At 40.2% G+C, this 27,773-nt stretch overlaps 3 protein-coding genes across 6 annotated transcripts in view; 1 reads left to right on the forward strand and 2 right to left on the reverse strand.

Annotated features, from left to right (window-relative positions):
- The window catches only part of WWC2 (WW and C2 domain containing 2), a 109,907-nt gene extending 94,915 nt beyond the window's left edge, over positions 1 to 14,992 (forward strand). For 3 of the 4 annotated variants that reach the window (XM_068942573.1, XM_068942575.1, XM_068942576.1), the window contains exons 20-23: positions 1,947 to 2,039; positions 3,001 to 3,243; positions 9,559 to 9,686; positions 11,489 to 14,992. In XM_068942573.1, the coding sequence (XP_068798674.1) occupies positions 1,947 to 2,039; positions 3,001 to 3,243; positions 9,559 to 9,686; positions 11,489 to 11,555 (531 nt within the window). In that variant the 3' untranslated portion in view covers positions 11,556 to 14,992. The remainder of the gene's footprint in view (positions 1 to 1,946; positions 2,040 to 3,000; positions 3,244 to 9,558; positions 9,687 to 11,488) is intronic. The other variant, XM_068942574.1, reaches the window with a different exon arrangement.
- LOC104145216 (claudin-22) lies at positions 2,034 to 15,767 on the reverse strand. Its single transcript, XM_009676635.2, has 3 exons — positions 15,048 to 15,767; positions 7,986 to 8,094; positions 2,034 to 2,891 (listed from the first exon to the last, which is right to left on the reverse strand). The coding sequence occupies exons 1-2, from the start codon at positions 15,708 to 15,710 to the stop codon at positions 8,032 to 8,034; spliced, it is 726 nt and encodes a 241-aa protein (XP_009674930.2). The 5' UTR covers positions 15,711 to 15,767; the 3' UTR covers positions 2,034 to 2,891; positions 7,986 to 8,031.
- A 1,221-nt stretch (positions 15,768 to 16,988) lies between these two features.
- Positions 16,989 to 17,648, reverse strand: LOC104145256 (claudin-22). Its single transcript, XM_009676715.2, has one exon. The coding sequence runs from the start codon at positions 17,646 to 17,648 to the stop codon at positions 16,989 to 16,991; it is 660 nt and encodes a 219-aa protein (XP_009675010.1).
- Between the last annotated feature and the right edge of the window lie 10,125 nt (positions 17,649 to 27,773).

Here is a 27,773-nt window from a genome sequence, read left to right on the forward strand (position 1 = left end):
ACACCTTTAAAAGGGCAAAAATATAGCCTATTGGAGAGGCTCACACAGATTCCTTGCAGACCATCTGCAAAAAGCATGTTTCACTGCATGTCAGCAACTGCACCTCTCACACAGCGAACTAATCTGTAAAATCGTAGAACCGAGTTCACTGTAAACTGCCATTGTATTAACATATTTTAATAATGTAACCATTTAAGGGTAACAGTGTGGAAAGAGCTCAGTCATCAATTTTAAATCTCACTTTGTATCTCAGCTGGTTTTAAGACTGGGTAGTCTGCTTAGCAGCTGCATGATGCAGTTCTGAAATCCTGTTGTAATCACATCTTTGAAAGATGTCCGAGTGCTGCCTAGGGGCTGAATTTTAAACGTGGCTTTGGCGACAAAGTTCCATAATCTCTCTAGAGCTGTGATAGCATGGAAAAAGATTTAAAATATCAACCCTGTTGCAGCTAAATTAACAATGAAAATCATATCTTTCAAGATTTAAGCATGAATTAACTATCTCTATATAAATTTGCATTACAGAAAACATTAAAAAAAAAAGGGCAATCTGTTCTGATGTTCAGTTTTTAAAGGCTTCTCATGCAAGTTTGCCTTTTTTTTTTTTAATATTTGATGCTTTAATTTCAATTCAGTTCAATTAGAGGTGGTTGCCTTAATCATCTGGGAATTTAAAGTTGATCACTTCTCTGTGACGACGATTTGGCTCAAAGAAATCTGTAGTATCAAAATACTTAAATAACTATTTCATGTATTCTCCATACTGAAATGCAGCAGATCATATATAATAATCTACGGAATTTGGATAGATTATTGGCTGAATTGACAATCTAGCCTTTGTTTTAATTTTCGTGGACTGGAAATTTGTTGTGTTGACAAAAAATTGTAGCCTTAACTTACTGCCTGTGCAGGTCCTCTGGAGGAAGTAACACCAGATGCTCTGACAGGTTTTTTTTAGTATAAACTTATGAGCTTTTTCTACCCAGAAAGGTTTGGGGCTCTTGTAGCTTTGAAATTTGCCACATTCATGCTACCACAACCCAGAATATAAAAGAACCAACCATGTATCCTCCCCTGAAAAGTGCTTCGAGGACATCAGTGATGATGTAGCTACCTGTTTGTATCCAGGGATGAGTTGTCAGCAGTGTCTCCATGGTGAAAAGACAGATTTCTCTCCAGAGAAGTGCGTTCATATTGCAAGAGGTTTTATTTCCCACTCCCACCCCCCAGTCAGTCCTGTATAAGTATGCTTTAGGGTGCTGACTTTATTGGTTTTGAAATGTCAGTAGGATGATTCTTTTTTGTCTGTCCTTTTCTGAAGAGCTGAAACAAATATCCTTCAAATAGATGTTCCTATTTTCTTTGAAGGTTACCACCACATATGGTGATGCACCTAAAAGAATCAATGTGCATTGTTGTATATGGAACTGCTGCTATAACTAAGAAAAACCAACTGGTGTGCTGTGATGCATATTTCTGAGAAGCAGGAAATGCTTCTGAAGAAAGCTATCGGCACACCTATACTTGTTACAAATAATAATATAAAAGTACCGTTTGTTGGACAGGTGCATATCTACAGTAATTTACCTTTCCTATAGTAAATTTGTTGAAAGCCTGCCCCAAGCAAAGGAAATAGAGTTTATTTATAATCTGCAGTTATATAAAAGCTAGCTAGTGATTTGGCAGTACTAATAAACATAGTTACCTTACTTGCATTCCTAAAGAGTCTACTAAGTATTCATTTAGTAAGATCAATAGTTATCTTGGTCTAGGAATAGAATTTTGCAGACACTTTTTCTTGCTGAAAGAAATTTTATTTTACGCTAAGAATGACCTACAGGTATATCAACACTGAGGTTTTCTGGTTGCTTATATCAATACAGATGTATTTCTCTGTGAAGATGCCCGCTTTATATCTCTGTTTGTTATCATGTATATTTTGACAGTTGAATCGAAGTGACAGCGACAGCTCAACACTAGCCAAAAAGTCGCTCTTTGTGAGAAATGCCACAGAACGGCGGAGCCTGAGAGTTAAACGGGTATGTGCTGCATTACCTGGACATAGTTTCAGACAAAGTTGGGAAGAGTAGCAGTAAATAACTTAAACCACGTGCTTCATTTCAAGTATTTGAGCAAGAGCAATGGAAGTACCACGTTTACTCCCTGCAGTTCCAGGTTGAATTCTCAACACGCTGATCTCAACACACTGATCTCGATCCTTCATCTTCCCTCCCCAGCAAAGCTCATGTTATTCTAGCTGAAGCTGAAGCCACGAGCGAGACTACTGCTCCCGGCTTCCTGCTGGCTCTGGTGCTCACCATCATGGCATTTACTGTTGCACTTCAACTTGTTAGATCTGAGTAAAAGATCCCTTTAACCCTTTTTGGCTTAACCTGTACAAAGGTCAACACCAGCAACACATATATTGAGCATATTTTGGTGAAATTTCAAGGATTCAGATGCCCTTTTAAAATTGATTTACTCATAAGAAAGAAATAGTGCATAGTCTGGGATGGCTTGTCCTGCCCAATTTATTCATGTGAAAATGCTCAGTGGAAAGCATAGTAAATAAATTTGAAGCACACTAAAAGAAATACATGTTTACAGAGTTCATAACGTTAAATGTTTACATTGGCCTTAAAAAAAGCAAGTAGTGATAAAAGTAAATAATACAGTTGAAATCTATGGGGAAGTCTGGATAGTTTTGGACTCCTAGCATTTGTAAGTGCAGTTGTGTTGTTCCAAGAATCAGACTTTTTTTTCTTAACTTCTAAATATATCATTATACAACTGGTTTTTGAATTTTTTACACTTATTCTTTAGCTACTGACAGAAAATAATTCCAGAATAGATGGATTTTGGGGCTTGCATCTCATCATAGCAGCTTTTTCCTAAAAGAAAACAAAAAATAGTTGAGCTTTTCTTACTGTATTATGTTGCATCCTACACAAGCCCCTTTACATATTAATTTTTTATTGTTTTCTCTCCCCAATGACTCAGCCTGTTTGCCAGCCAATCATGCGAAGAGCTACACAAGAGTGCCCCATACGCACTTCCCTTGACTTGGAGCTGGACCTCCAGGCATCTCGCACACGACAGAGTCGTCTGAATGATGAGCTTCAGGCCTTGAGGGATCTTAAACAAAAGCTTGAGGAGATGAAAGGTAAAGGAGAGACAGCCCTTCCCCTGTGTGTGCTAGAGGATGAGCGATTCCAGAAAATCTTGAAGCAAGCTGAAAAGCAGGTATGGGCAGCAATCATTGAGTCTCTTTTTTATTTGGTGACTAGTGTTTATTTTAGGAAAGACTACTAGATTATTTTTGGTACCACTCATGTGTTTGTTTAAATGGCGGAAGAAACGAAAGATACATACATTATCACCCTGTTTATATGTACTTTTATAGACATTGCATGATTTGTGTACGTGTATACCCCTAGCATTCTATAAATTCACTAAGGCATTTGGTCTGTGGTGTTAAATATATTCACAAAAGTTTGTGTTTACTTGCAGTTATGTAGTGTAAAGAATATTTCTTGATTAGTGCGCAATATAGCATTTAAACCTAGAATCTGAAGTAGTGTATTTGTAGTTCCATCTAAATACGTTAATTTGGAGTAGAAACTCCACAAGTTGGAACGTGAGGAATTTTGACTTGATATATGAAAAAAGTTGGGGCTGTTGGGTATGGGTGTCTGTCTTTTTTTTTTCTTTTTTTTTTTTTTCCTTCTCACTTCTTCTCACTTCCTTTTTTAAACTGTAAGGATGACCGTACACCGAAGCAGGGGCCCGGAAAGGTTATAGAAACTCCACCCTTGGAAGTATTCTGAGCTTAACTGGACAAGACCCTGAGCAGCTTGCTCTAGCTCAATCCTCTCTGAGCGGGAGGTTGGACCAAATGTGCTCTGGAGGCCCCTTCCAACCCACATGAGGCTATGGCCATCAGTCCTCGACAAGGAGAGGTTGCCAGTGAAACCTGGAGGGATTTGTGCTCTTCAGCTGTTCATGGCTGATGGAGATGAGAAAGTCTTGATGATGCCAAGTTGTTCAGAGTAGTAAAAATGTAATCTGATTGTAAAGAGGTGCTGACAGCCTCCTAATATGTAAGTGACAGAGTTCATGGGGGTGGGGGGAGAGAGTAAATAGTCTCGAGTAAAGGACAGGGGGATAATCCTAATATTTACATGTACAAACATGGGCTCTGAATTAGCTGTTAGGAGTGAGATATTGTGGTTGTAAGAAATCTACAAAAACATCACTTCAGCGCTCAGCAGACATCCGAAAGCAAAAAATATATTGGGAAATACTAAAAAAAAAAAGTTGAAACAAAACACATTATCATTGTTCTGTGGTATAAATGCATATTATGCTTGTAACTTAAACACAGTTCAGTTCTTGTTCCCTGTCGCAAAGTGGCTAATAAAACTAGAGAGGGTTGACAAGGTTAGTCAAAGGGAGGAAACAGCTTCTATGTTAGGAAGGTATAAGTAGATGCAGCTGAAGTCTATAAAGTCATGAGTGACATGGAAGAGAACAGTTAATCACTGTCTCTTATAATACAGGAAGTAGGGAATTGAAGAGGTGGCAGGTTGAAAACAAGGAAACATAGCACATTTAGATAAACTGCAAAAAATGTTTGCCACAGAATGTAGCGAATGCTACAAGTTTACATAGGTTCAAAAAGCAGTTTGATAAATTCATGGAAGAAAAATCCATCAGAGGTCGTTAACCACAGTGATATCAGCTATTTCAATAAGTCCTTGACCATCAAATAGCTTAGAAAACAACACTTTCCCAATATATTCTCCTAGCTCTGTTTTTGCTGTGTTCTACCCTCTGTCTGTCTGTCTGTCTGTCTCTCTCTCTCTCTCTCTCTTTGGCATCTGCTGTTGCTGTACTTGGTAGAGTTCCAAAATGGCTATAAAATACTAGCACATTGTCAAGTGTTGTGAAACCCTTGCAAAGTGGAGTGAGGCAGCACAATTTTTAACATCAAATAATGTAACCATGCATTTGTTTTCCATTTGAACTGATTGTATATACTTGATCTAAGGTTTTGCCTGGAAAATTGTGGTTTATGTAAAAGAGATATAGCTAAAGGTATTTAGAAGTGTATAGTCTATATCTTATGCTGAATGCAGGATAGAAATCATCATTTTAAATTGTTTCCTTCATTTAACACTCAGCCCACTCTGAAGCTATTCCTGCTAGTATAGAGCATACCTCTGCATCATTTAATACTATAAATCCTTTGGATTTTTACTTTCATACTTCACCCTGTTCTTCCAAAGCAGCAGATAGGTTTGTATCCAATATTTACATCTCTGATGTCACTGATCAGCAACAGTGACACACACTGTGGTGAGCAATAAGGGGAATAACATTCGTCCCTAAAATATATGCAGGCTGCAGCACAGCATTTAAGTCCCTCTTTCAAGCTAAAAGCCAGAATAATGATCACAGCTGCACCATCCCTTTGAAGAGTACTTTAAAAGTTTCTAGAAGTATTTCCACTGTTAATATCATTGCAGCCTTTCCCTGTGGAGAAAACAACCCTGAGAACGCTGTGCTCTGCTGTCAGCCTCTCCTCTTCGGTTAGCAGAACACAGCAGCCTAGAGAACGCTGTCATAGATTAGTTTCTAGATCCTGCAGGCATTATCATGGCCCAGACTAATGCAGCAGCTGGAAATGCCAGAGAAATTGAAACAATCTCAAGTGAGAAATGAAACCACAGATGTGGGGAATGTTGAAAGTCAGTGGCTGCTTCCTAGCACGCAGTCACTCTGCTTGAAGCCAAATACACAGACTCCATACCTTCCCTTCCTAGGTACAGCAAGTATACAGAGCCCACTAATATCTGCAGATCAGAAAACAGAGGTCATTCCTGTACAGCAGAAGCATTTCCTCTTGTTTAGATAGCTTTTCTGTGAGAAACTATGCAGTGTTTTGAAGTAAAGTTTGAGTCTTAAATGCTCATACAAGTAAGTTTTCAGACACCTAGTGTCTTCCGAAGTACTTCCTCACTGTATAAATCCAGAAAAGATTCCTGTGAATAGTTTTAAATATCTTTTTTATTTCTTTTCAGTACATTTTCCATGTGGAGGTAATCGGTAATTATGACATTAGTACCACAAATAGGTCCTTGTCCCAGTGTTTCAGTGTTTTGCGCAGTTAAACGTTTCTGTTTAGATGCACTTTCTTTTTATACAAAAAACACTGAACAAGACAAGAATTAGCATTTCGGTTTTAATTTTGAAAGTGTTTCCTTATACTTTATCTCATGCCTAAGTTAAGTGCTGGTACAAAGATTCACCTGTCCCCCTCTTTAACTGGAGCTGTGCAGACCTGGCTGAGGCCGGATTTTGGCACTCCATGCGTGGCCAAAGCGTTAGTATGCCTTTCCATATTTTATATAGATGGAGAACTGACTTTTTTTGTAAGGCACTCAAGGAACGTGATGTTAATGTAAACCTGATCATGTACATCCTTCTCGCATGCATCACACAGACATTCAGCTGAAATCAAAGTCTCAGTGAGAGTATCCTGAAACTGTTGAGTTCTCAGTCTCAATGCATGTTAGATGTAGCTGTGGAAAACGTGAAAAAATTACTTCCCCGAGCTGTCCGCTCCTTCGTTCTGCTGGAGGTTAGTGCTCTGCACCAGCAGAGAACGTCTTTTAGCTCCTTACCCCTTGCAGTTTGCAGCCTGCCGCACTAGCTTAAATTAAAACTGATAGAAGTAACTTCTACAGCCAGAATAGCTAAGCCTGACAGAGATCATAAGTCTGTGGAATTGTGATCTCTCACTACATATTATTGGCTCACAGTAATTTCACGCTCATAAAAATAAAAGGATCAAGAAATATCAAAAGCTAAACAGCAACGTCATGGAGAATATTAGAAGAAGGAAGTCATTATATCTATGCTGTTAACCTGAAAGGTGGTAGTTTCAAGAATCTCACAGATAATTAGGGGGAAGCTAAAAGCAGAAATTTTTGAAATATTATATGTTTACTACTTTGATAAATATTAGCTAGGGAAGCTGGTACAACCTATGGCTAATGACATATCTAAAATTAATTAATACATTTCCAGTTGCAGATTGCAAGTTTATGTTCAGTAACTAATAGGAAAAACAGTGTTTATAGGCTAATTTCATTTTAAAATCAGAGGTATTTTGGAATGGGGAACTTGAACTTAATAGTAGTACAAGCTGACCGGAGCTTTCTGAGATGGTGGTATTCTTTTGTGAAATCACTGGAGTGCATTTAACAGACACAGGGTACCACTATGCTGCTATAAACAGATTTCTATAAATACCCAGTATGAAATTGATAGTATTGACTATCTGTTTAATTAGTTGGTTTTGTTGTTTTGGAGTCTACTAGGTTGAACTCGGAAATGGAGACAAGAAGCTCTACGTCACAAACCAACTTTGTGGCTTGGGGTGTGTGTTTTACTATGAGATAACAGAATAGCATTTTCAAGCTTGAATGTCTAAAGTTAAGCACTAAAAATTAATATCTCAAAACGCTTAAACTGTTGAAGAGCATGAACTGCTCCTGTTCAATTTTGATGGCTGGCAAAATTCAAAATACAGTAACATTTGTGCGTAACCAGAATCTAGGGTGAAGATCAACGTGCAAACACAGCGTGGCATTGCCCATGCCGTGCATCCCACACACCGGGGTCGTAATGCACGTGCTGTGGAACAGGTCCACATGTGAACAGTGGCCTTTTATCTAAGAGATCCAGATGACTGTCCACCAATAAATAAATAAATAAATAAAAGCCGTTGTTCGAACTACAGGGCACTCAGAAACCACTGACAAAATAACTCTTAAAAGTAGTAATCTTTCACCAAAATGGTGGACAGCACAGCTGTGAACTTGTCTTAATGTGCCAGAGTAATATTTACTATGTGTCTTAATGTACAGAAATATGTAACAGAGACGCTAGTACTGAAATACAGAAATACTGTAACTTACTGGTGGTTAGCTAGCTGCTCAGCAGTGGTCAGGTCAAGAAAAGATCCTAGATCTCTTGTACCAGGCTGGTATTCTGCTCACTGTGGCGATTGCCTTGGCTTTGGCTCTGCTACAATACAAAGTAAAGAATCAGTTTTTATCCACATGCAAAATCTGTGTTTTTCAAGCAGCTTAAGTGAACCCCTCTCTGTTAGGACTATGACTTAACAACCATTAGGACTGAGAGGGCATTGCTGGGTAATCCAAATCCCCAGCTCTAGGGAGAAGCAAGCCAGAAGGAACTGCTGAGATGGAAATGACTGTAACTAAGACAGCCCTTGGGAGCGCTTATCTTTCCCCTCTTATTTAGTCCAGAGCTCCCATTCCCTTCAGCTCTTATTTGCAGGGTCTAGTAAAGGATTCATAGGGTTAGGAAAGGCCTACTCCTAATCTGAGGTGACAGAAAACGCTAAAATACGCTCTTTATATACAAAATACTATTACTGTTGACCTTGTATCCCACGCTACCAGTTTTTTAATCCTTTATCAGGGACATAAAACTAGGATTTAAATAGATCTGACCTAGAAAATGTGGGTGTAGTAACATGAATACCCGTGTTGTTGATGAGTGGCCGTATTATCTATCCATGTATTAGTTGTACCGTGCTGGCAGTTTGATGCCAATGCATTTAGTATCAGCCTAACTTGGTTTTGTTTTATGCCCTTAGAGGATGCAAAGCATTATCATACTTGAAGGTTATGTGGAAAATAATATTTTGGAGGAAAACAGCTCTTTTGACTGTTTTGTTTTCCCGACTTATCTGTTAAATGTAAGCGTTTTAGTGTGTTCTAAAGCAATTATTTTCTTGTATAAAATTATAGAACATCTCTGAGTTGAAGTGCATGCTACAGCTAGACTTCCAGTTGGTTGAAAGCAATATAAAAACATATGTCTTTAATCCCTGGTGCTTCTTTCCGGGGCTAGTGCCCAGAAAATCTTAGCATTTCTTTAACAAAAAATGGAAGTGTTATTGCAAGTATTAGAATAGGCTTATGTTTGAATAACAGGTTAATTTAATTTCTCTTTAAAATGGGTGTCTTGTCATGAATAAAAGGGCAAGTAACAGTTCATGAATATTTACTTTGAAAACAAGGTTAACAAAACGTGGATGTATACTTCAAGAGCATATCTTCTCTATCTTTTTGTCTGTCACCTCAGATTAGGGATAGGCAACTTTCCTAACACTTTTAATTTCCTAATGAAAGCTATTTTACAAGGAAAGAGAATCCCTGTCTCTCATTTCTAAAAAGACATTGGGTTAGACAGCATTTGTTCATGCAAATATAGCTACTGTCTATCTACAACCTTAAGAAATATCTCATCGAACCTTATGTCAACTAGTAACCAGCTGTGATAGCATGGTGTTTGTTCTGTTTATTTTTTTTAGGAAAACTTCTGTTACCGTATTTACTGTGATATGAGTCTTTCATTTTGCTGCCCCTTTGTGCAGAGGTTTTGCTTGATACAGGTCATTTCTTTGATAATGCTGAGCAACTATTCATTTCAAAATATAGTCATTTTTCTCCTTTACAGGCTGAACAGTCAAAGGAAGAACAGAAACAGGGTTTAAGCGCTGAGAAACTGATGAGGAAAGCTTCCAAGGATGTATGTCGGTTACGGGAGCAGAGCCAGAAAGTGCCACTGCAAGTGCAGTCATTCAGGTATGGCCTGTTCTGCTTTTCGGGCTCTCTTTACTGGAGTGAAGTAACAGAAATTATTTCTAAATATAATTCACCTTGCCCTGTGATATTATTTAAAAAACAGCGCGCACAGTCTTGGGCTGCAAGAAACATCATTCATTTCTAACACAGCTAAAAGTTGTAGATTCAAAGGACTAGCCCTCTAATTGCTCGTGTGATTGAAGTGGCTATATGTCGGCTGAGTTGTGGAGGGGAAAAAAAATGGGATGAAGATCTTCATAACAGTGTGTTGCATCTGCTACGGGCTAAGTACATTCATGACCCAACACCATGGCTCAGCTGACCTGCAGTAAGTTGCCACTGGGCTTTAAGTAATACAAACCTTTTCAATGATGCCAGGTGCCTGAAGCAAATCACCTATTAAGGACAAGTTGGACAATACATTTATGATCAGGAAACTGATGAAACGCTACCTGTGTCATGTTCAAGACTGTTGTCTTAAGGGAGATCGGGGTCGGTCTCCACCTTTTGGTTGCAGGAGCAGCAGAGAGGACATGAAACAGTTAATTTAGTTCTCTCATTTAGCATAAGCCAGAATAAACACTTTGTCTCAAATCCCAGTTTTAATTGGAGTTAATTCCTAATAGTCTGGATATAAGTGGCAGGCTAGCAGACTGAAGGCCATACTTCCGTATAAAAAGAAATTGTTGACTGAAAAATGCAATGCTTGCTCTTCCAGATAGTGATAAAACCAATGAAATTAGTTTGCAGTTAAGTTAGGTTTTAACGTAAGTTTTTAAAGTTTGATTTCTGGAATCAAACTTTAAAACTTTTAACTTCGTGTGTAGGAAGCTTGAGCAAGCTGCTAATAAACTTGGGGATTTATTTTTTCTTAAACTTGTGTATTGTAAACAGTTTGAGAAATCCATAAGCAAATAGGGGCCTATAAGGCACACATTAAAAGCCTCTCTTGCTTTGATTCTGCACCATTCACAGTTGTGGAGGTAACAGTGCTCAAGACATCATCAGTGCCCCATTCTCCTTTATTTTCTGGTCACCACACAGCCCAGGAACTGTGTTTACAGAGTTGCTTTTGCTTTGAGGTACTGTTCTAGATTGGAACTCAAGTTTAGGCAGTTGAAAACATGGTTTACTCTATTAGAGAAGGAGTTGCTACCTCCAAGGCTGACTTGTACTCATCCTGCTAGTTGGGCTTCTTAGAGTGGTTTAGCCTCAAAGACTAATCACACAGAGACATTGTGAAGCTCTTAAGAATGTCTCTTCTGAGCTTTAATTCTTAACCCCCAAATTTGTCATCTGCTCCCTAGGTTGCTGGCAGGCAAACGGGTGCAAGCTCCTCGTGCTTCAGTAATCTCTCTGTCTATAGGAGACAGAAACAGTAACAGCACCAGGGAAGCATGTGGAGAATGGGATGACAATTTGGCTTCCGAGTCTTGTCCAGACTTTATTCTTAAAGTTTTTTCCCTCTCCAAAGTCGAGACAAGTATTTTATTTTGCCTTTTCCTCCCTCCACTGAAATACCAGCATAGGAAGTACAGTGACTAGGTCAATATTTCAGTCTTGGTGTTGCAGTCACTATTGAAATGTTGAATGTTTCTTGCTCAAAATTGAAGTTGCTTTCTACATAAATTTGCCTACCAAAGGAGTTATGCCAGGCTGCTCTGGCAACCAGTTGTTGTAAATAAATTCACTATGCGTTTTCCAAACTCCTGTTTTGCAGAACTACACTGTACCATCAGCAACTCTACAGTAGATGACATTGGAGTGATAAATAATAAACTTGTTTTCTTTTCTGATTTTAGGGAGAAGATAGCATACTTCACAAGAGCAAAGATCAGTATACCAGCCCTTCCAGCTGATGATGTATAATCATGCATTTTTCACTGCAGTGTTTTTCTACTTGCTCATCTTTTTTCAGATGAACTTTGAAGTTCTAGTGACCTGCTTTTAAAGATCTTCTATTTTACATTCACTATTGATATGTTTATTTGTAAAATACAGTGAATTGAATTCTTGTATGCTTAAAAAAAAAGGCAAAAACACAACAACCAGAAAACCAAAGTAGATTAATTTTGGTATACTGATGCTGATTTTGTACAGATTGTATGTATTGCATGTGTGCTTTTATTTTGTAAAGATGGAACAAAGGAACAAAGGCAGTACTAAGCATGTATCCTGTTGAACCGCACTGTGTTGAGAAATATTATGTTCAACAGAAGATTGTTTATCTTTTCACTATTTTCATGTGAGCAGACTGTGAAGATGGCTGTTATGCCATGCAATATTTTTGTACAAGAGTGAGACTTTTATAGTTTGAAGCTAACCATAAGTGCAAGCTCCTTTCCAAAACATCAAGGCTGCCTCACAACAGCTGTTAATTAGATTCAACACCCACATTGGAATTTTGTTTCTGAAACAAGTTTTTTCTGTTTTTATTTTTTAATTCTTTGTAGGAAGAGACTGAGTTCAGTGAATGTACAATACTTTAACCTGCACTAAAAGGTTTCTTGCGTCTGCGGGAGAGTGGGAAGGCAAGGCAGACAAGTAACCCTAAAATTTTGATGAGACTACCAAAAGGGCAGCTGCTTTCTGAACTGGAAGCTGAATCAAATTTATAATATCAACACTGAAATCAGAATAGTTATATCCACTGCAATATAGTGAAACTCTCCTTTTTAAGTGTAGTTTTTTTGTCCTAGGGGTTGTCTATTTACCAACTAGGAATATGTAAAAATATTCATTAGGTTTACATATGGGGATGTTTTCATTAAAGTATTTGTACCAGAAGGAAAACTTTTCACTCTGTCGCATGCTAACTCAGATATCAGAAGTCTTGTTGGTATTGTAAACCCTTTCTGAAAAAGGAAAGCTCCTGGCTAGGGAGGCTTAACTTATTTCGGTAGGATAAATTCCATTTTTAAAAACATATGTATGACCCGTATGCAGTTCAAGTTGCACAGGTGTAATAAGTAAAAGTGAATAGCAAGTTTCAAATTTGTCTTACCCGAACCAACCTGCTAGGAAGACATGTCAGCTTGGATTCATGTTGTTGGAAGTCCAGAACGTTAGATGTAGCATAAGCTGTTCAAAAAGCCCTGTCCTGGTAAAGCAGTTGGGGTTAGCAGTGTGTACTATGTAAGTAGCTAGACACTGCAGAAACATGTTAAGTAGAAAATGAAATAATTCTGTTGCACTCAGATGTATTTAATTCACTGGTGAAAGTTTTCTTCCCCAAGCAACAAGCCACAAACACATGGTCTTCATCTTTCAGAAGGCTGTAATTACTTTGTGAGAAAGTGCAAGAGACTATAACCACAATATTGTAGCAGCTGTCTCAAATTCAGAGTGACAATTCTGTGATGAGAGGTCTGTGTAAGCCTCACTCAAGGATTTTCTTATGCACAAATACATCAATTCTTGTAAATGCATAGCCAAACATTACACTGTTTTGGGTAAGATAGCTGGCTGAACAACCTTTATGAATGCCCCATTTGTTTTTGGTTTCTTGGGTTTGAGATACCATTCATGTTTGAAAGGTCAAATTTTAAAAAACAAATCTGGAATTATTTAATGTAGAGGTGAAATGAAGGTTGACTGTTTCAACTTTTCAATTTGATTATATAAGATGTTTGTAGAATGATGTTTAGAGGTGTACTTTATGATTTTTCTTTTATTTATTTACAGTCTTATTTATGTTCTGTTTATTATAGTTCAGTTCTGGCCATAAAATGTTTGACATTAAGGATGCTATTTGTGGAAAATATTTAGAGCTTTCTAAATTCTTACCAGATTAGCTGTTTTCCCCTCACATGTTGAATAACTTTCAAAAAAGTATTATCACCTGGTAAGTACAGGGTGAGGTCCAAATTGAAGTATTGCTGGCTTTAGCTTGCAAAACTCTCATTTAAAAATGAGAGACTTACTTAAACATATTGATGCTCCTCACTTCCTAAATCAGTAGTTTTGAACATATGTCATAGACAGCTTTTAAACAGTTCTGGGTTTGGGTTTTTTTTTCTTTTTTTAAATTAATTCAAATTATTCATACGTGAAACACTCAATACAATAAACTAAAATGCATACGGATAAACCCCTGTCAGTTTAAACTTACAAATACTACTTTTTAAGTAGAATTTACTCTGCACAGCAGGGCATAACGAATGTAATTAGTTCTGTTTCCAGGTACCAATGTCACCACAGTTGCATGTATCAAAATCTAAATATTACTGGTACAAGAATATTTAGCCAAATGAGCAAATTTTAGCAGAAATTTTAATAGGATACAAATCAAATAATTTTAAGCTCTTTTTACTATTGCTATGTTTATACTGTATTAAATATCAAATGCTCAGGACTGAACTAAATATTTAATCAGGTTATATTCTGAATGTGTTTCTGTTCTAATTTTGTCTGTAAGAGTATGCAAATACATCACATAGATTAACTTGTCTCTGCACTTTCCATGTGTTTCAGTGATTGGAAAATACATTTTTTTTTTTAAAAACAAAGCTCTTTCCCAGACTAGCGTTTTATTTCATTCTTTTATTGCTGTTTTATGTCTCTATATTATGTTCTTTGCAGAAACAGATGGTTGCTACAGCTTTGTCAACTTAAAGCCATTGCAATTTATAGAAAGTTCACATCAATCACTGACAAGTCTTAGGATAAGTTAAAGAGAAAAGTGATTCATATACTTGGAAGTTAGTTCTTTACATTCATTAAGTAAAAACTGCAATAGCAACGAGCAAAGGTCAGCTCTCCACCAGACAGCATCTTATAACTCAAGAACACTGTGACCTGGCTTTCCTTGGAGAGAGCTTGTGCTGGGATATGTTCAGTTGTCGATTCTCGCTCTCTCACAAACAAAGGGGAATATTGTATTATGTGACATTGTCTGAGAAGGTTTACTTTATGCTAGTATAAATGGTAAAGGTCTGTGGAATTTCATTTAAGATTATACCTTGTTCATTCTTTGTAATGCATTTTGAGCCGGCACTACAAACTGTCTGAGGACTTAAGCTAATGTTATTGTTGCAAGCAAGACATTGAAGCAGACCCTCTGAGTCGATGGGGGTAATACAAAGTCAAGCCGCCATGCAGCCCCAGAGATCCAAAATTTTATGCTCATCTATCCTAAAGCAGCACTTGATCAGGTTTTGGAAGAAAGCATGGTGACTTAATCAGATCTGTATAGCTCATCAGTTAATTAAGATTAAGTAGTAATTAAAGTAGTAAGTAGTTATTAAAGGAAGTGTACAGTAAGAAAAACATGCCCCTAATATCTTGTAAACAGTAACCTATCTGGTCAGCAGACCTTTCTTACTGTAATGCAAGAATAAAATCTGAAAACCTGGTATCTACCCTTTTTAAAAATCTTCTATTTTCAGTTTCCACATGTTGATGGGTATCTTGCGTAGTTGCCATTGTATACTGCTCTGGTAATGGATGGTCAGTTGATGAGCAGACGGTGGAGAGGAGTAAGGATCCTCCTATAATTATAAAAAAGCCACCAAACCAACCACTGAACATTGCATCCCCCATTTCCCATCTGGGCACGATCTCTGGAATATCTTCATCCCAAAATTCCTGGATGACAACATGGGCAACCCAAGAAACAGGGACTAAGGCCAGAACACCAGACATCCATAGCAGTATTCCTCCAAGTAGTAGCAGCCGTTTCTTCACTTTTTGCTCTGAAGCCTCCATCTTTAGGCAGTCCAAACCAAGACTAGCAATCACAAGGCTCACAAGTCCTAGTCCATTTGATGTAGATACTAAAATCCTGGAAATCTTGAATTCTACAGGCAAAGCTAAGAAAGAATCAAAATCTTTACACTGTGTTCCTCCTCCATCTTGGACTATGCAGGTTTGCCAGAGTCCCATGGTCCAGGTCTCCAGTTCATTTAAGTCTAAATTGAGATTTTTCCAGTCTGGCAAATAGTTACAGGCACCAGTTAAAATCCATCCTACTACAGACAACAGTAATCCAACTAACTGCAGCCTGCCTCTGTGGACCAAGTTCATTTTTAGTGGGCATAGAAGGGCTAAACTGCTTGCTTTTGCAGACAAGCTTCTGCTTAGTTCTTTGTCATAATGAACAGAAGCAAAAGTTAGAACAATGCTTTATAAAGCATGACACACTCCTCCCCCTCCAGCATTTGCAAGACATATTACCTGGTTCCATGTGCAATATTTGGGGGATGGGGAAGTAGTGTGGTAAACCAGTAATTGGAAGGTGTGGCCACAGCTGGGCTAATGTTTCATAGGTTTTAGTTTTGTTTTTGGTTTTTTTTTTTTTTTTTAAAAAGCCTCTACTTGGCTTTCCATCAATCTCTGTAAACACTATAACAGTTCTGCTAATTTTAGCATCTCATTGTTTGCATTAAAAAAAAAAAAAGGTTAGGAAGCACACGTATAAGGGAGTTTAATTAGCACATGGACACAGTTCTGCTTACAAGGAATGGTGCTGGCTGCACTGTGCCTGGCTGACTAACAACATCATTTGCTTGAAGTCAGAAAGTTTGCATGTACAGAACAACATTGTTGCTACAGAAGCCTTTTATAGGACGCATAGTACTCAGTGCTTCTGGTGGAAAAAGATCTTAGCATTTTTTGAAGAGCTGCCACTCAGCCTATTTTTGGGTACCTAAAGCACGCAGTTCCCAAAACACTTGTACGTGAATAACTTGTATGTGGCACTTGGCGTGCTAGATTGGGAAAACAACCTCCTGGACATGAAGAACCCATGCCAATACACCATACATGAAAGGCTTTCTGCACTTCTTGCTAGCATTTCAGCGAGCCACAGTTTTCTTAGACACCCCAATAGTTTTCAAGTACACATCTAGATCTGTTTGAGGCAATGCAAATAACATAGGCTGTTCGGGATGTGAAAACACTCAAGCTCGTGTGTCACTGCATTAGGCAGGTGCAACAGGGAGTCAAGTTTTGAGGCTCATTTAATTGGTTTTATATGAAAAGGAAGCATACTTTCGTTAAAAGCCAAGATGTACGGGAACATGCTTACTCATTTTTAGAATTGGACAGTACAGTCGAGAGAGTAAAAGCATCTTTTTTGCGCAAGCTATGAAAACTTCAGCATCCTGCTGTGAAACAAAGTTTTAAACAGTTCCGCAGGTGAGGAAAACACTGCTTTCAAGCACCAGTTATGGAAGGAAAAGACGTACGTTCAGCAAATCAGCTAGGTAACAAAGAGTCCTTTGAACTACTAGTGGAACAAGCTTCTGGCTTGCACTAGAGTTTGAAAGAGATAGGTTTTAAGTAGTACAGAAAGACTGCCCTTCAATTTTCAGGCCTAGTTTCAGTTTCCAAGTGTTGACACTGATCTTGCAATTCTGCTACGGCATAATGGACCGAAGATGGATGGACTTCAGTTGAACAGATTGTGCAATTAAGTAGAGATCCTCCTAGTATAAGACAAAATCCAGCAAGCCAGCCAACAAATAACGCTTCCCCAAAATCCCACCTGGGGACAATATCTGGTATACTCTCATCCCAAAATTCCTGAACTGTGGAATGGGCAACCCAAGAAACTGGGACAATAGCTGTAATCCCCGATATCCAGAAGAGCATTCCTCCAAACAGCAACAGCCGTTTCTTTAGCTCCTGTTGTCTTTCACCAATTTTCAAACAGTCCAACCCAAATCCTGAGAACAAGAGGCCCAAAAGCCCCAATCCATTGGAAAAAAACATCAAAATCCTAGAAATCCTGAGCTCTGGAGGCAAAGCCAAGAAAGAATCAAAGTCCTTGCATTGCATCCCCCCTTCTTCCTGGACAACACAAGCTTGCCAGAGTCCCATGGTCCAGATCTCCAGTTCATTCAGTTCCAAGTTAAGATTTTTCCACTGAGGTAAATAGGTAGTGAGACAGGATAGGACCCATCCCGAAAGAGATAACAATATGCCACCTAATTGCATCATAAGGCGATAGACCAAAGCCATTGTAAGAGCAGAGTCCTAGCAGCCTGAGGAGGAACGTCTCCCCAGCAGGTCTGTAACAACTGCTATCTTTGGTGGTGGTGGAAGCTATGATGACTTTAGCTCTCTGCCGCCCCAAATATAAGCCTTCGCTATTAACCCTTTGCGTGCTCTGAAACAGTTTTTTGTTCTTCATGAATATAGTATTTCACATAAAGGACGAAGGACTTCGCTAAACCATGAGTTAGGCTTTCCAATAAGGATTTGATCTGCTACCTTCCAATTTGCTTGGTAAAATTATATCCCAATGCCTGATGATTACAAGCCTGAGGATGAACAAAGAAGGCTCTATGACCCCTCACCCTAAAACACAACAGAAATCTTTGTGCTTGAATACGGATTAATTAGATTTTAAGTGGTGATAAGAAGTCAGCTCTGTCTGCAACAGGACTTCATTGTAATAGCTAAATTTGAGATTTCAGGGATGTAAATCAAGGCCTTGTAAAGAAAGGTAGACTGTTTGCCTATAATCTTTATTCTTAGACTTCCTCAACATACATAATGGCTTATCTTCCACTGCCCTGTTTTATGTCCGCAGCACTGTAAAAGACGCTTTGTAAAAGATCCTTACGTTTCACGTTTTCTACATTCATTTCTTTTAAAACAGGCTTTGTTTTGACTGACTCTTAAGGGGAAAAGGAGATGGGAATGGTCAAAGTACCAGAGAAAATGAAATCCTAGACATCCCTCCACCATAATGAACTCAGGCAGATCATCAGCCGGTGTAAGCTGTACCTGCCCTGGGACTTCAGCAACACCACGGTAGCAGCTTACACCAATTCAGTGTCCCCTTTCTTAAAGCCCACGTCGCAGATAGCCCAAAGCATATACTCAGCGTCTAACAACATCTGGCACTCAACCCTCCCAGAGCCAGAAAGCGTCTGGTGCCTTTCTGATCAAAGCAGAATACCACTATGCCCTTCTCCCATTCAGAAAGTAGGAAAAAGCAGGCTTTCCTAACTGCCACGTCAGCTACACTCGGGTTCATCTACTGGGTCAGCAGCGAGAACGTTTGTCCGCTAGCCCCCTCCGCAGATTTAACAGCGCAGCCTACAGGGGAGCGTTTAAACTATCGAGAAGGCTGAGCAGTGTAAACACATGCACACATACACAACCCAGAGAGCCTCTCCAGCCTCTCTTGACTTCGTTTGCTGGATGTGATAACGTACGAGTGTGACAAATCTGCATATTTTAATTCTCAGTTGCGGAAAACAGGTTATCAGGTGACGGAAGAACGTAACGCTGTGTTGAAAGTTTCCAAAATCCTGAAGTGCATCACTAAGAAATTTTGCTGCAAGAAGAACTCCTTCTAATTTCTGTATTGTTTTCACCTTAATTTCTCACCTTTGCATTTTTACTGCCACAAGCCACGAAGAGCCAACACAAAGAAGGATGACCTATTTCCTTCCCTTTTGCCTGTGCATCAACCCCCTGCAGCCACCCACACACACCTGGTCAAAAGATTACTACGCGCAAGAGCAGGAATCAGCAAGGGTATTACTGGCAACGCCAGGAACAAACTGATGTGAGCGAGGCTGTAACTCTGGCCACCCGCTAGGCAAAAGAAGAAGAAACTCGCATCGATTCAAACTCCAGATTGTATTTTCAGATTTGGCAGTATCTTTCCTCTCCCCTTTCTGTGTTTCAAGCAGGAACGCTGGTTCTGGAAATCACTGTGACATTCAACAAGAAACTCCATAATGCCATCTGAATCATTTTTCAGATAAACAGCTATGCTTCAGGAGTGCTTCTGCTCGTTCTGCTTATTTGACTTTTAAATCATGGTTACTGGCAGACTATTATTGGAAAGCAATTGTGCTTTCCTTGTCTGTGAACCTTTAACATTTTTTCCCTGCTCTTATTTCCAGCAGCGAAGTCCATTCATTTTGCTAATGTTGAGCATAGCTGGAGCAGTATGCCAGCCTTTAATTTTAGCAGTCAGCAGTCAGACGTATCAGTAAGAGTCGCCAATGAGCTCTGCAACTTACTATTAACCATGCAATACTTAGAGCAAGCACAGCCTCCTCATACTATCCTGTGCAGGGTTATGAAAGAATACTTGCTTTTTTCCAATGGAAAGAAATCAGATAAAAGACTTGCCTTGTCCGCAGGATACTAACGCGGTCTGAAATACTGCCCTAACTTGGAACTTCCTGATTTTAGGAAAATCCCAGCAAGCCCAAAACCAAAAAAGAACTTTTGTTGAACCAAAAGGCAGATCCTCAGAGGAGTAATTGTCTAACTTCTGCCTCCCTTGTCCTTCTTTCACACTTATCTTCCCCCATCGTTATTTATTTCTGCCTCTCACTATCTTATCTGAAAACGTCCCACTCCTGGAGGAAGCCTTCTTCCGGCAGACTCGTGCCTACACAGAAGGCAACGTACCGCGGCCACCGTGAGCCCCAGCGGCTGGCAGCGGGCGGCAGGCAGCCCCCACGACGCGAGCCCTGCGCGGGGCGGCCTCCTGGCCACGCTCGCACCAGCTTACGGCGCTCTCCACCACGGAGCCCCGATCCCCCATCATTTCTCGTCTTACCGCCCAGGGTAATTTGAAAGGCAAACCCAGAGCGCGTGGTTAAGTGGCGATGACAGAAGCGTATGCCCACATCCGCACGGTCTGAAACAACGGCTGCACCGGCCCCTTTATCCCGAGGGTTTTGGCGGCCGCGGCCCCCAGCGCTTACCGAGACCCCCCGGATTGCTACGTTTTTCCCTTGGCTGCTGTTGCCATTTTACAGTTTCAGGCCCCAGTTGTGGGTGACGTTAAGCATCCATAACTCTCGTTACAACTGATGCCCGTGAAGAGTCTAGCACAGGACACGATCGCGCTCCTACGGCTTCAGCGATGCTATCCGAAGGGCTGGGGACGGCATCGCTCAGTCTACGTAACTCCAAGCATCGTTTGGCAAGCTGGTTAGTGCCTTGGCTAAAGCGGAGCGGGGCCGGCCAGCATGCACAACCGTCTTACGCAAACAACTGCGCTATACTTCCCCCGCCCCGCATAAAACCATTTCAGTCTGAACACAGGGATTCTCCATCTTACTTCAAGTAATAAATATTTTCTTTGAAACCTTTAAAACTCCACACTAACTATTCTGGGCACCTCCTTATTAGATGAACTAATATTTCACCCCCTGCATAGAGTATTAGGGAACTCTTATCTTTACACAGCTCTGGAGCCCAGGTAATTATCCAGATGTTTTATGTTCAGCATAAAGCAGAGAGAAATATCAGGTGCAGAACTTCTGGGAGCTGATTAGGCAATTTAATCCCACAAAAGCAGTCAGTGCCTCATCAGAAACTGACTCTTTCCTATACTTTCAGTTCCTACATACAGCATAAACATGTGCATGTTGTGGGCTTGTTTATTCTCCTCCAGCTGTCCAGAAGTGTGTTCATCTACGAGCTACAAGTGTTTCCAATAACATTCTCAAAACATTACCATAATTTTTGCTAATTCTGAAGATAGTCATTGAGCTCCATAAATAATTTTTGTCTCTCATTTAAATACCTAACACTTTCCTGAATCATTTACAGGTCTCTCTTATCTTTGATTTTCCATCTTACAGATACACATGCAAAAGATGGAAATAGGATTTGAGTCAGTGTATAGATTTTTTATAATTCAGCCTTGTATAAGCCAGTAAACATAGCTACTGTCAAAAGGTGGCAAGGTAGTGTCTTTGGCATCTTATTACAAGTGAGTTAATTCATTTAGCTTGGCAGTCTTTTGCCTTTCAACTTACTGCTTGAACTGGAAGTTGCAGGAGTTGCATTTTCCTAACTAACAACCCAGCTCTTTGCGACACTGCAGGAGGGTTTGGGGTTTTTTCCCCCCCCTCTCTTTCTGACGTGCCCATCAATGAAACCAATGGAAACACCAAGCCAAAGACAACAATCAATACTGCTACCCATATTGTCTTAGCGTACTTCGACACAATACCCCACATAATTATTTGTATTAGTAGATCCTAAAACTTCACGGTGCTTCAGAGACCACCACAGTGAAGACAGATTGACTACCCCTTTATAATCCGTTCACCTCCATCCATTCAGAGTCTTGTAAACTTTGCAACAGAGCAACAGCAGGTACATTCTGGCCTGCTAATGAAATGGATTGACCTGACTTCCTTTTTTTAAATCCTCTTTTTTTTTTTTTTAAACTAGTTATTAAAGTTATTACTATTTTCTTCTCTGTTCAACTTCTTCCTTGGTTTCTTCACTGACATGACACTACCAAGTTAGACACAGCTCCCAGCAGAGCTGGAATAGCAGATGTGGTGCAGAGGTGAAAGGTCCAATGACTACAGTTCACGCAACATCTATGCACATCCAAACTCCAGCATACAAACTGCACCAGTTATCACGCACCCACCTGAAGCCTAGTGCAAGCCACAGCAGCAACACTTCATTATGAGCACTTGGAAGCTGTTAGGAAAACAGTGAAGAGAGACAGTCTGGAGAGGGGTACGCAGGTGATGGAGGCAATGACAGCTTCCACTCAGGAAGAGGAAGACAGGCTAACTTTTAATTACACAGCTCATGGTGTCATTATATTTTCAGAAAACATTTTCTCAACATTTAGAAGTGATGATTTCCGCCATGTCTTTCTGTATTACATCTAAAGAGAGTCCCCTTCAATGAGTGCTAGAATGGTTTTGTATTTGCTGGAGCGAAGAGGCAGTGATACATGCGGCTGAATATTTTGCGGAGAAGTTACAGCAGAAGGGAACGGTTCAGCAGCGGCAAAGCAAAGATTCACAAAGGCGGCGTCATCGCTCTGACTCATCCTCCCTGAGCTGGTCAGAAAATACACCCGAGGAGGTCGGTGTGCAGTCACTGCAGATGGTTTTACGCCACCGCCAGCACGCAACAAGCAAGGCAACAGCCAGAGGGAGGACAGCAGTGGAGGGCGAGGACCTGGCAAGCACAAGCCACCCCATGGCACACCAGCGGGCCAGGAAAGGGCTGCAGAACCTTCTTGCATGGAAAAGAGGTGCAACAGTCACTGGCCCTCTAAATAGGGCCTCCCTCCTCGAACAGGCCCATTGCCAGCTTGTTGGTAGCGCAGGGACAGCCAAACCCCGCGTACCTTCTGTCTTCAAACACTGGATGTTATTCATTAAGCAACTTTAACAAAAGCCTGTTATATATGCAAAAAGAAATGTATTTCTAGGAGTGAAAAGCCTTGCTAACAGTTTCATAAGTTTAATTAAAATCTTGAAATAAGATGACATGTAAGACTAGCAGCAGTTGGACAAGATCTAGAAGGGAAACGACCTGAAAGAGTTAAGCACAGCAAGGTGAAACTTTGCCTATTTCTGCTTTAGAGACTTATTCAAAAGACTGAAACGAGAGAGGGTAGGTTTGCCATCATTACACTGCAAGAATAAAGAATGCTTTAAGGCTCAGTACTTCAACCTTTGCAGAAACTTTTCCATCACCACTCCAATCCAGACTTCAAAGTGAGGGTTGACTGGGTTAGAAAATTAGCCTTATTCTTCAGGGAACTAGTTTTGATGTACTGTCAATACAGGAGATTACTGTAAGTATGAAAACTCATGTCACTTGAACAGTGATTGGAATGTGATTTCCTTGAATGATGGAAGTCTAAGAAATTAATTTCTGAGCTGTGAAATGTGTAGGCTTCTCTATCATTATCCATCTCTTATAATTATGAGATTCTGGTTTAATAGAATGTTACACGTATTTCTATAATGCTCTTCACTTAACACCAGCAAACAATTATTATTATAAGCTTTCTCTCATTCCTTACAGCCTGTTTATTATCATCAGTAAACTTGGACAAATTATTTGTAGAACCCTGTTGAACCTACACTGGGAACTGTTACTGTATGACAAGAGGGATTACAAAGATAATAGGGAATTGTTAGCCATAAATTGGACTACACATACCTTTCAACTGTCAAGCCAGCGCGCGTGTGAAATGAGCTATGAGAACATCTGACAAGCGAAGGAAGTGAGGGGCACCTGTGGCTTTTTGCTCATCTACCATAATTAAGATTTGGGGGCAGGGGAGAGAGAAAGGGCTGAACAAGTTTAGCTGAGTAGTTTGAAATGATTATTTTTCATTCGTCAGATTCTAGTGGGTTAAACTGTTCCAGTGTTTTACCTTTTAAGGTGTAGGGTGGTAGGAGATGCAAAAAGGGAGACTTTTTCCTAGCAAGTGACTGTCCTTCCTAACAGCGCAGAGCTTCTTGGCTGTAAAAAAGAGCTTTTTCCTCCCCTATAATAAGGATATAAATCCCCACCCCCACAACTGAAATCTAAGCAAGCTGCTAGTTTAAAGAGTTCAATACATCCTGTCATTAACATATTGAAGCACCAACATTTATCAGAATTAAAACCTAGCCATACACTGCTTTCCCACTTCTGTCATATTCATCCCTTCTCTCTGCTCCCCGTCACCTTCCCTCTCTTAAACATAAAAAGCTGAAAGGCCTCTGCCAAGTCAGGCTCCTTCAGGGGGCCGGCACGTGGGAACTCAAATAGACTCCCAAGGCTACAGGGCAGGGGGGCTCCCGGAGGGAGGGAGCTGGCCATCTTGCCACCTGCTGCCACCCAGCAGCATCCTCAGATGTCAGACACTGGCCACAGAGGTGAAAATGACGATGCAGAGAATCCACTAATGCACCTAATGCATGATGCATTGCAAAATACGGTACAGCTGAGAGGGGTGAGACTGCAGGAGTCCTGGCTCATTCTGCACCAGTGGATTGAGACAGAGCCTGACTACATTCATAGCAACTCAGAGACATAACTGCTGAAGATTTCCAACATCATTCCTCTGCAATGATCATAATGATACAGTTATTTCCATTTTAACTAACTAATGATCACTGCACATCAGAAATAACCCTGCAAGTATGTTCTGCAAAGTATCACACTCTTCCTAAACATCACTTGAATATAGAGTTGAAGGCTCTTTGCACCATAGGTCCAAGCATCTAAACAGAGAACGCTTTACTATAAACTAGAGATGGTGAAGATGGCACAGGTTCTGACCGCAAGGAAATAACTGTAAAGATTATTACAATTGATGTTTCCCAATATAAAGAATACCTGCATTCACTTGAGCAGACATCTGCTTTGAATTCTTTGGTCAGCCACATAGAAGAGTCTACTTTACACGGCACCCAGCAGGAGCTACCAGAAAAGTAACTATATTCTGCAGAAATAAGCATATTCTGCAATACACTCAAGTCTTTGTATTCTTTTGCACAAAATCCCATATAGATAAAAGGTAGCAACTACATGAGTGAAAGAAATGTGTGAAGACATACACATTACTGAGCTTAGTATATATCTGCATGGCTACATTCAAGCAGCTGTAGGAGGACAGGCCGAGCGAAAGGTCTGTCTAGCCAGTAGCAGATCCTTGGAAAGGAAAACAATACAAGAATGTGGTAAGGATAGATTGATACCGTCTTTGTCCTACAGTGTAAAGACCTCCTGAACTTGGACTTAACGTCTATATCATCATGTAGAACAGCCCTTGATGGACATTTCCTGCACAAGTTCGCCTCAAAAGCGTTTACTTGCCCACATCCGAAGCATCTTATGACAGTAAGTTCCACTTTAATTTGCCTTGCATAGTTTTTTTCCCCTTTAGCTGCAGATCTTATCGCTAGATCATTTTATTAGGTAGTCCTTCGTCCTTCTGTTCAGAAGGATAATGAATAACCTTTCATAACTATCTCAAAATTATTCATTTTCGTGTATACACCTCTCTGACATCCTTCCTCAGAGGTCTCCCCCATGCTGAAGAGTCCTAGCTTACTACACACAGAATCATCTCCGACAGATGAAAGTGTGGTGATCTCTCTTGTGGTGATCCTACTTGCCCACTGGCAGAGTTCAATACTGTATGCACACTCTCAGCTCTCACGGCATAAGAGAATTGATATAGGCATATCAAACTTCTCTTCTTACACTATTACTACAATGATTGTCACAGCTTTGTTCCTGTTCACCATTGACTTGAGAAAAAAAAACATTTCGAGATGGGCTAAGAAAAGCTTTGCTGAAATCTTTCCTGAAGTTTGAAACATTATGAATAGCATCTTGTTAATGTGAAGACACCGTTTATCTGCATGTTATCATTTTGGGATAACAACATTAGCCCAGGAAATAAAATGGAGAAAAATTAATTCTCTCAACAACAGTCTGTTTGGAATCCAGTATCTTACACTATAAGATATGAAACCTAAAAGTGGGTGGTTTTTTTACATCCCAAGTGGGTGTAAAAATGAGTTTCCTGTAATATTCTGCCAGATGCACAGATGGCACAAGATTAGGAAAGCACTCCTGGCACCAAAGGCATGATGATTTTCATAAAGTACAGGTTCAATAGTTGGGAGTAATACATCTGTATTCACGTGAAAATCCTTCATGCTACATCATATTATCATGCTTTCTCTTTACCTAATTATCACTTCTCTGCAGGACAACAATCACAGAATCTGCTGCAATTGTGGTGGAGAGAAAAATGGGGCATTACATCCCTCAGGGAGTGCAACTGAATTTCTCTGTTTGACCCTGTATGTCTGATTAAAAGAACCACAACTCATAGGAACGCCACTGACAGCGCGGTATAGAAATACATTTAACCTGGGGAGTTTCCCCACAAAGGTAGGGTGAAAACTATATATTTAATTTTACAAAATTGCAAAGAACCATTAAAAGTCATTTTTGTCCATCTTTCTCTTATAAGACAAGGCAAAGCAAACCTACCCCAACAGATACTTATTTAACTTTTCTTTAAAAACCTCCACTGATGGAAATGACACAGCATTGCTAAGCAATCTGCTCCAGTGAAGCACTGGAACACAGATCATACTTCCCAAAGCTATCATTCCTGCTCTTCCCTTTTGTCCTCCCTTCTTAAGCAATAGCACCCAGCTGTTAATGTCATGGAGATGGGCACTGTCCACTGTCTTACATACAACATTCCTGTCGTCAACAATCCCAAACGGGAAGCGGCTTTTTTTGTTGTTGCCAGGCCATCATTAAATCAAATTCAGTTGATGGTTTCCTACCATTTTGAGTTCTGGTATGGCGTTCACATTCCTTCTGGCACACACACATACTCTGCCTTCTGAGGGTGCCAAGAGGACAGGGTCCTTTCCCCAGCTTCTAGCACACCTATGGAAGAAAATAGGGGTTGACAAGCTCTCTCCTTCCTCAGCTGCCAGCTAGATGCTGTAGAGGACGTGAGGGCAGGTATCTCTCCACCTAACCCGGACAGAAAAGTCTGTCTCCCCTTTCTGCCAGCAGTTTGCTTTTAGCAATGTTTGAGCACTGAGCTCCTTGCTGGACTCTTATTACATCTCTTCAAATACAAGACAGAAACAGCCTTTTTCAGATTTCTGCTGTGAGTCAGAATCAGACTAACTCCAAACTGTGAGAGGCAAGAGGTGGGGTGCCTGGAGGAACGGAAGGGAAGGGAGAGGAGATAGCTTGGGAACACTTTGCTGAAGATCTGAAGCAGAGTTCCTAAATCCTGTGCCCCGTGTGAGGCACAGCACATTCAGAAGAAAGAACGCGAGTCAGCGAGTAGCTTTTAGCACTTGGGACTGTTCTGTAATTAAGAGGGAGAAACCTGATCTCCTGGATTATTTTCTAGGGCACAGAAAGCATTAACTAGCTCAAATCACCTCACAGCTACCGCTTCACAGGCCTGTCTTCAGACCTTGTCCCACAAAACATAATGAATAATTTGGCATCTTGGACATGTACAAGAAATCACAGTTCTGTCTCCTATTGATCTGAGGGAGCCCTAATTGCAAAGTCAGCAGTCCTTACGGGGCTGAGGAGACCAACTGCCACGAAGCTGGTGGGAGAAAGAAAGACCTTTTATCAGTGCACGGCAATAGCGTGGTATCATAGCACTAAACTCCCAAAACAAGAGGATCTTCTGACCCATCATTGACCATGGAGCTAGGTTATTTGTGCAAGACCAAGAAAAGTGGGCCCAGGAAAAGCTTAGGAGCTCTCACGGCAAAAAAGATATCAAAAATCCTGGCTGTCTTTTATGCAATTTAGCTTTTTGTATCAAAAAATAGCAGG

Source organism: Struthio camelus, chromosome 4, assembly GCF_040807025.1.
Source record: "Struthio camelus isolate bStrCam1 chromosome 4, bStrCam1.hap1, whole genome shotgun sequence".
Classification (NCBI taxonomy): Eukaryota; Metazoa; Chordata; class Aves; order Struthioniformes; family Struthionidae; genus Struthio; species Struthio camelus.

Coding starts and splice junctions, on each gene's coding strand:
- LOC104145216 (XM_009676635.2), bottom strand. CDS start 15,710: ATGAACTTGGTCCACAGAGGCAGGCTGCAGTTAGTTGGATTACTGTTG. Junction 8,095..15,047: donor ATAGAAGATTTTTAAAAAGG/GTAGATACCAGG, acceptor TTTGTATTGTAG/CAGAGCCAAAGCCAAGGCAA.
- LOC104145256 (XM_009676715.2), bottom strand. CDS start 17,648: ATGGCTTTGGTCTATCGCCTTATGATGCAATTAGGTGGCATATTGTTA.